The sequence below is a fragment of the Crocuta crocuta genome, unplaced genomic scaffold (assembly GCF_008692635.1).
Source record: "Crocuta crocuta isolate KB4526 unplaced genomic scaffold, BGI_CrCroc_1.0 scaffold580, whole genome shotgun sequence".
NCBI lineage: Eukaryota > Metazoa > Chordata > Mammalia > Carnivora > Hyaenidae > Crocuta > Crocuta crocuta.
The window spans coordinates 2,495,576-2,504,313 of NW_027527940.1; the positions used below are offsets into that span (position 1 = coordinate 2,495,576).

The 8,738-nt window shown below is 51.4% G+C and overlaps 1 protein-coding gene across 1 annotated transcript in view; it reads right to left on the reverse strand.

Moving 5' to 3' along the window:
* Positions 1–8,738, reverse strand: part of SLCO2A1 (solute carrier organic anion transporter family member 2A1) — an 83,341-nt gene that overhangs the window by 12,494 nt on the left and 62,109 nt on the right. The window contains exons 4-9 of the mRNA XM_077752312.1: positions 6,797–7,024; positions 5,839–5,937; positions 3,864–4,000; positions 2,088–2,166; positions 1,380–1,544; positions 155–344 (exon numbers count right to left, since the gene is read on the reverse strand). Coding sequence (XP_077608438.1) covers positions 155–344; positions 1,380–1,544; positions 2,088–2,166; positions 3,864–4,000; positions 5,839–5,937; positions 6,797–7,024 — 898 coding nt within the window. The remainder of the gene's footprint in view (positions 1–154; positions 345–1,379; positions 1,545–2,087; positions 2,167–3,863; positions 4,001–5,838; positions 5,938–6,796; positions 7,025–8,738) is intronic.

Consider the following 8,738-nt stretch of genomic DNA (forward strand, 5'->3'; position numbering starts at 1 on the left):
TCAAGACCTCATTTTCTAAGCTGCCACATAGGAGGTTAGATCAAACACGGAAAGTATAGAAGAGAGCTGAGGAAGCAGAAAGGAAGATGGATGGCAGCTGGATCCAGGCTCTGACCTCAGTGAAGGGGATCTTCTCACCTCTCATTCCCATTACCTGGGGGGATAGACCTCCGCTATAGTGGGGGTGGAGCATCCCATGAAGAAGAGAGGGGCACAGAGGACCATGGAGATGGTGATGATGGTGGCAGCCACGCGGGGAATGGTTTGCAGAGAGAAAACGAAACGTTTCATAAGGATTCCTCCAAGCAGCATCCCCAGGGCAGCGGCAGGGAGGTTCACAGCACCTACAGATAAAGAGAAGCTGGTCTGAATGCATAGGACTGGGAGTGTGAGGAGCCGCAGACACTGAGCTGAACCATGGACAAGGAGGCACGGCTACCTGAAGGGACACTTGATACATTCACCTGCTGTGGTAAAAGCTGACATTAATTGGGTGCTTACTGTTTTCCAGGCACATCTACAGAGTTCTCTCAATTGCCCTGCTTGTGCAAAGGATAAAGAAATAAGTGGGGCCCTTGCAACCACAGGGATGTGGGTTGAATGCGCATTTAGTGAGTGCTTTTCATTACCTGGCCCCTCACTGCACCCGCACTATGACCACGAGTCACATGGTGGTGTTCCCTGCCTGATGTGCTAGTTGGTGCCTGAAGGCTAGAGGGGTGAGGTCACAGCCAAGGCCCTGGTCACCTTGTCACATCCATAGCGTCAAGCTCACCTGTGGATTGGGCTCAATAATTCACTTTGGTACTTGGTTGGAACCACATCAGTGATTCTCAATCTCAACTGGCAAAAAATATCAATGCTGGGCCCCATCCTTAGATTCTGCTCTCATTGACTGGGGGGCTGGGGGTGGGGCTGGGTATCTGTATTTTTTAAAGCTGTCCAGGGTGTCCTAAAGTACAGTCAGGGTGGAGACTTGCCCACATGCTCCTTACCGAGGCGAATGTATTCAAGTTCTCGGTGAAGAAGGAAAAAAACCGGGAAGCATTTTGCCTAGTCCCAAATTTCACCTTTCCTCTTTCCTCTGTTGCCCCTGATGATGTCAGGACCTTTGGGAAGCTGTCAGGCCTCCAGCACCTCTGATGTAGAGGAAGGCAGACCCCAGCCTCCGCCCACTCCTGCCTGGAAGGATAGAGGCCCCGGAGATCTGCCAAGGACATTCTAGATGGCTAACCAGGAAAAACGTCCTTAAAATTCTTTCCCCAGGGCCACAGTCCTCTTCTGACTCTATCTGTGTCCGGTCTGGCCTCGCCCGTCCTGGATGGGCTGCTGAGGGCCCAGCCTCTCCCACAGGCAGGGCTCTCACCCTGCGGACTCACCGATGAGGAAGTTGGCATAGGCCGCAGAGGCACCATACTGCTTCTCCAGGAACTTGTTGAGGAATGTGGAGAGGCCGGCAATGACGGAGGAGAAGGTGCACTGGGCCAGGACCACGAGCATGAAGAGCGGGTTCATGAGCAGCCTCAGGAAGATGCGGGGAAACCCTGCACACAGATGGCTGTCAGGGGCCAAGCCTTCGTGGTGGTCATCCCAGGGGGACCTTGATACTACTCACTGCCCTTCCTCCTCCTCCAGGCAGCTCTCCTCTCTTTCTCATGGCAGATCTGAGGCACCAGAGTGTTCAGTGGCCAGTCTGGGGGCACACAGCCTCTCGACTCCCACTCAACATACTCATGGGCTAAGGAAAATGAGGACATGCCTAGAAGATATCAGGCGGAGGCTGGATAGAAATAGGACTAACACCGGGAATATTCTCTTCACACGACAGCCACCTCCATGTGAAAGGAGGGGAGAGAACATGGGGGCCAGACCGTGGAGGCGGACCTGACTGCTAAATCTGAGTCTCCTGAGACATGCATAGAAGCAGTCACCAGGACCCCCAGCAGAACTCCTCCCAGGAGATGGGCCAGTTACAGACAACCTGCTCCTACTGCCCTTCGCCACACACACCACCAAGTGGGCTGGGGTACCCCTGAGCCTCCCTCAAGCCAGACCCCACCCAGGGCTTTGCCGGCTCAGTCAGTTACGTTTAATGAAATCCAGCAGGGAGCTTCTTGGCTTGACCTCGTCCATCTTCCTTGCCTCATCCACTATGGTGGGAGATCTCTGAAGGCAGCAAAGGGGGTGAATATTAATTGCCCAGGCTCCCTGTCATGACCCTTCTCTGGGCCCTTGACCCTTCTGGTCTCAGTGGCCCAGGTGTGTGTTGGGGTGGGGGAGGGCACCCAGAGAATGCTCTCTTGAAGCGAACACCACCTGCATGTCAGTGAGCCCAGAGCTGTGGCTGCCGGCCAGAACACATCCATGCCAATGCCTCCTGAAACACCTCAGGGCATGTTATTCACCTCTAACTTTCCCTTGACTGATGCCAAAAGGTATCTGATCAGATCTTACTCCCTGTCTCTCTGTCATGGGCACACTTCTTCCCTGCCCTCAGATTCCAGGGACTGCGGGCTTCTGGGATACACTGGTCTAGAATGACCTCTGTTTCCGGCTCTTTCTTTCTGTCTCCTCTACAGAGTCACTGCTTCCTTGTGGGCCCAGAGTTGAGTCCTGCTCAACCAAAGCTTGGTCCTGGCCCCTGGCCCAAGCTTTCTGTTCATACCACTTCGGTGAGCTCACCTACCACTTACAAAGTCGTCAGCTGCAGCTCTGCACCCCTAACCAAGGTATGCCCGGCCCCCCGGGGAACACACCACCAGGCATTGGAGCTCCCATGCGCTGAGTGCTTATGCCACATCAGGCACCATGCCCAGCATGCCACATGCATTGTCACTCCTCACAGTCTCCTCTGAGACAGGTGCTCTATCTCCAGTATTTTAAAGGAAACTAAGACACAGGCAACTTGCTCAAGATCAGTCAGAAAGGTTTTAAGTGGCACAGCTGGACTCAGACTCAGGTTTGCCTGACCCCAAAACCACCACAATGTACCACCAACCTCCAAAATTCTTCCCAAAGGCAAGAGGAGGCTCTCCTACCCCTGCTCCTCTTCCCACACAGGGGCCTAGACCTCACTGCCCAATGTGGAGCTCTAGCTCAGAACCATCATGCTAACTTTGGTCCCTCTTCTCCACCAATCTGGCTCACTGCTGGGTTCTTGGCAACCCCTCCAAGAATATCTCTTCCTGTCCTCGCCTCAGCTGTCCAGAAACCACTGCGCTGGTACTCAGTCTCATCCCCCATCTACAAAGGCCTTTTCAGATGGCCAGCCTTCACTCGTCCCTGACTCCCCGACCTCAACCGAGCTGACCACCCAGTCACAGCAGCGCCCTAGAACTTCATGGTTTAGACCCTCAGCCTAAAATCAGAGCCCCACCCAGACTTCTCTTCTCTGTTTTCCATTCTCCTCCTTTCCTAACTTCTTTCCCAGCAGACAGGGCTGGCAGACACACAGAAGGTCCATGCGTTCACAGTAAGCTCACTCTCAGGCCACAGCTCTAGGGACCCCTTTCCCACTCAGTCCTGCAGGTTCATACAGTGCTGGGTCATATATTTGGCTTTTACTAGCTCTTAACTCTTTATCCCAGTTTAGATGAATTCAGTGTTTCCCAAACTACATTCCCCGGAGCCCTCCTGATGCCTGAGGTGTTGAGGTGGTAAGGGGACACTGGTAAGAACCCATCTTTTGGGAATTCACCAGCATTCTCCCCTCCTTAAAGCCTCTGAGAAGTCCTGCATCATGAAATATGGATTTCACCCAGAATTTGCTTAACTTGCTGCAGCTTCTCAGTTCAGTTTATTTTTGGCCTATACCTCCCTTTCTTGAACTTCTATAGGTAAAGTCATGGCTCTCAGAAACTTACCTCAGCTTCCCTGATCATTGTTCGAGGAAAGAAAAAAAAGGGGAAAGAGGTGAGAACCAAGGAGGCTGAGGAGATGAGCAGCCCAAGCCACCAGGCTCCAATCCACCGGGGGTCTCCAGGGCTCAGGTTAACTGCAGCTGGAAAGAAAGAAAAGGAAACAAGTGTTTTCTGGATGAATGTGGGATCTCATTTTACTGGAATGAGGGCCTCTGATCAGGGCAACTTTCTCCCTATGATAGAGAAGAGGTAAGCCATGAGCTACAACCTGGGTCAAGACAACATTCCCTCTCTAGGCCATCTGGTCTCCAGAGCATGGCGGCCACTCTCCATAAAGAGTGCATCAGAGAATCCCCAGTCTGAAGGAATCAAAACCTTGGCTTCACCTTATTTTATTCCCTACCCTTGGTAGGAATAACAGTGAAGGAAGCTGCAACCATTCTCCTCCAACCAATTGGAACACTGAGGACCAGAGAAGTCAGCTTTGCCCTGGTGCAAGGGTAAGGTAGTGAGTGCCATTCGATCAATCAGTTTTAAACATTCTTTTTTTTTTAATGTTTTTTTAAAATTTATTTTTGAGAGTTAGAGAGAGACAGCGTGAGCAGGGGAGGGTCAGAGAGAGAGGGAGATGCAGAATCCAGAGACAGGCTCCAGGCTCTGAGCTAGCTGTCAGCACAGAGCCTGATGCGGCGCTCGAACCACAAGTGTGAGATCATGACCTGAGCCGAAGTCGGAAGCTTAACCGACTGAGCCACCCAGGTGCCCCTGTTTTAACCATTCTTAACCACTGGATGCTACTGCCTCCCATCTTTACTGATCTCTAACAAGGGAGTCCCCAGAGTCCTTAGGAGGAGCATAAAAGAACAACCATCAACAGAGTGAGCTCCTTGGCCTCCAAAGGAAATGGTTTTCCTGGGACGTCTCCCATCCACATCCTGTTACAGTGCTGGCTCTCCCTGCCTTGTGGGACACTAGGTGCCGTGGGACAAACTTACAAAGGCCAGGAGTCCTTGCAGGATTCATTATGGGGCTAGCTTCGTGAATGGTTAACTCAGTGCTTGTGCCCCTAGTTTATGGATTGTATTTTCTCATTCTAAGATACACAGTGACTTGGTCCATACCATTTTGTGAAGAACAAGGCTCACACCTGTGAACCTCTCAGTATATATCAAGCATGTGCTAATCCTTACAACAACTCTATTTTACTGTCACTAGCCCCATCTTACAGATGAGAAAGCTGAGGCACAGAAAGATGAAAACACTTGCTCAAGAGCACTCAGCCAGTGAGAGGTATAACCAGCATTAGATACAAGTTGCCTACTACCAGCACCCACAGAGTTAAACACGGTGTTATACCCTTCTGGATGTGAATCATAATCCATGTGTATATTTTATGTACTGCTTCTTTTTCCCCCTCAAAAGAGCTCTTATCAAATATTATTTTTAAACAATCATGGAATTAAAGAACCATTTTTTTGAGAGACAGAGAGAGAGAGAGAGACTGAGCATGAGTGGGGGAGGGGCAGAGAGAGAGGGGGACACAGAATCCAAAGCAGGCTCCAGGCTCCGAGCTGTCAACACAGAACTGGATGCAGGGCTCGAACCCACAAACTGTGAGATCATGCCCTGGGCCAAAGTCGGAGGCTTAACTGACTGAGCCACCCAGGTGCTCCCCATAAAACTATTTTTAGCACCACCACCAAGAAGGGCAGCAGTGTTGGCAACACCTGAGGCCCTGCTCCAGGTCTCAAGGTTTCCTGTTACAACTTCTTGAGGACAGGAAGTGTTTTCCAGCCCAGCCTGGTAAGAGGTGGCACGCTGTCTGCTCCTGGTTGTCTGAGGCTCTGCAAGTGAACGAGTGAGTGAAAGAGGAGCCTGAGCATCTGGAGTCGAAGCTTCATTTTCTCCTGGACTGTCTGGGGCTTGGAGGCCGCTTTGTGGTGCTGGTGATGGAATGGGTGTCCCCGCCCACACTCACCTAGGTCCACTCTGCCGTAGTCCACGAAGATCTGCAGCATGACGGAGCCCAGCAGGTACCCGAAAGCCGGTCCAAACACAGAGATGGCAAATAAGATGGCTGGAAACAGGAGCAGGGAAAGGAGGCTGAGGGAGATGGAGAGGGTACCAGGTTCTTCCCCTGAGGGATTCCTGAGATGTCACCTCATCTGTCCCCGTGGCCCTGACACGTCCACACTGAAAGCATTTCCCATAGACAGGACCAGAATCCCTCAAGGTTCTGAGATGTGCAGAACCAACGCTGTTTCTCCTCCAGCCAGCTCCCAGAGAGGTTCACTTGCCCAGAGGAAAAAGCCTCCCCCGCTGGGGGTGCTGGGGGTGAAGCTCCCCGCAAATGCAATGCTGGGGGCCCTGGCAGGAGCTGTGGGGCCACCAAGCCAGTGGGTGTGCTCGATCTGGTTTGGGACGTGGGCCTTGAGAATGCTCACTGTGCCTTGTTCTAAGGGAAGGATGGGGCAGTCAGATGGTCATCTGTTATTGGCTTTGCTTGTGCCTCTTTGAAGCCAAACTGTCCCTAAGTGGGTGGTTTAGGAAGACAGGTGTTTCCCGGCCAGTGCCTAGATGACAGGACAGTAACAGTTTAAGGAGTTGATAAAGGAGGTGCCTGAGCCCAGCATGCAGCTGAGTGGTTATAGACATCACTTATGTAATCCCACAGCTGCCCAGTGCACAGATACTGTTAGCCTGTTCTATAGGTGAGGAACCCGGGGCCCGGAGCCCAGCCACCTGCAGGATCACAGAGCAAGTAGATTAACAGAGCTGGCATTCAAACCAGATCTCTGGTCCCCAAAGCTCTGCATTCATTTACTGTGTTGTGGGGCAAAGAGGGTTAGACCTCGATTCAGCCCCTCGGGGCCTGAGCAAGTGCCACATCAGGACCGGGCCCCTCCCCCACAGCCTTCCTCAAGCAGGTGACTCACAGATGTACAGGGGTGAGTTGTTGGGCTCAGAGAAGTCATCCACGTAGGAGATCCCAAATGGCTGAATGGGCACCGTCCCAACGCCTGCCAGCAGCTGGGCGACCACCATGAGACCCCACATGCTGCTGGTCTCCTTCCGGGAGCCCTGGGTGGTGCTGTGGCACTTGCTGGGGGGCAGGTCCTGCCGGTGCTTCTGACAGAGCTCAGCCTGGAAGTGGCTGTTGTTCCCTGTAATGAGAGAGCACACCGGTCACCACCTCCTGAGTCTCCTGGGTCCACCAGTTGGCCTCCGAAGCTGGCCTTTCTCCCAGACCTTTAGGGGGTGACTGTTGGTGACAGAAAGGTGAGTGCAGGCTTCTTGTTCTGCAAACAGCCCTTCCTAGGTGGGAGAGGAAATTTTCTGCCCATGGGGATCCATTCTTTGTCCTCCATGGGTAACAGGCAGGGAGCTGAGCATGGAGGCCAATACCATCATTCCTGGAGGAAAGGTCACCCAGGTGCAAAAGGGGGTTCCAGGATCAAACCCCAGGGTTGCTGCCCTAAAGTGCTCCATGCTCAGCCTCAGGCTTGGGGCCCCCATGGTATGGCTCTTGTTAGCAGGATAAAGGTCATTCTGTCTCACAGAAGACACTGTCACCCCCACCTGGGATGCATCCCTCCTGTGTCATGACTCCTGGAGCCTGATTCCTGGATAAGCCTGGCACTGTGTCACACTGGAGAGCCTTGCCAAAGGCATTTAATGTCCTTACCAAACATGGGCAGCAATCAAGAATCCTACAACTTGGGAAGCTGGAAAGGAGTTTGAGACCTTGTAGTTCAATCTATCCTCATACAAATGGGGACCTCAGGCTGCACTGCCAGGAGCAGGCTGCACCCTAGACCCTTCTGTGAGGGTCCCAGAAACTCCCTGTGTGCCATGTGTATCATGCTGCCTGTGGCTGTGGGGACCTGGTCAGGCTGGACTGCCACTGTCATGCCCATACCAACCAATTAGCACTGTCCGCTCTCCAAGGCCTTGAGAGTTCTTGAGGGCTCCCATCCATAAAATCCCTTCTTTTCTCACCTTGTCCAGGCCAATGCAAACCACTGACATCACCGATCTTGCTCTGCTAACATGATTCCCTCTAATTCCCCTTTGGTGTGCTCCCAGAGAGGGCACAGCCCTGATCTATGTGGGCCTCAAAGCCCTACAGAGAGGAAACATGAGGGCTGTGGACCAGATCTGCCCCTCATGCTCTGCCCAGGGCTGTCCTCCTCATTGCCTCTCTCTTCCCCCAGGCACAATGTGCTCTGTCCAGCCTGGCCCCACCCTCACCTGTCCTTACACTGGTGTTTGTATAGGACACATTTGAAAACTGCTGGCCTACAGGGCTCTCCCATCGAATAGGGAGTCCTGTCCCAGGAGCAGCAAGGGATGGCAAGATTATCTTCTTATCAGGGTCATCCAGACAGGGAGAAAGCTTGGATGCTTAGTCCTGAAAAGACTCCTGTACCAAATTTCATTTGTCTTCAGGTGTTCAGTTATTTGGCCAGTAGTGACTATGGGCAGGCACTCTGCTAGGGTGGGAACAAGTTGGGGACTGAGACAGGAATAGGTGTTGCCACTACAAATCCTCCAGCCTTTTGTGGCACACAGATAATTGAAGAAGCACCCACAATAGTGGCTGATCCAATCAAAACCTGATGGTTGTGCATCCTGAGATTATATACATACACATAACATATACATGTATATGTGTATATATATATATATAATCTCTTATATAAGAGAGAGAATATATATATTATATATATAATATATATATAAAGAATATATATAAATAAAATATATATTATATATTATATATATAAAGAATATATATTATATATATAAAAGAGATTATATATATAAAAGATTATGTGTGTGTATATATATGTATATATATATAAAGATGCTGAAAAA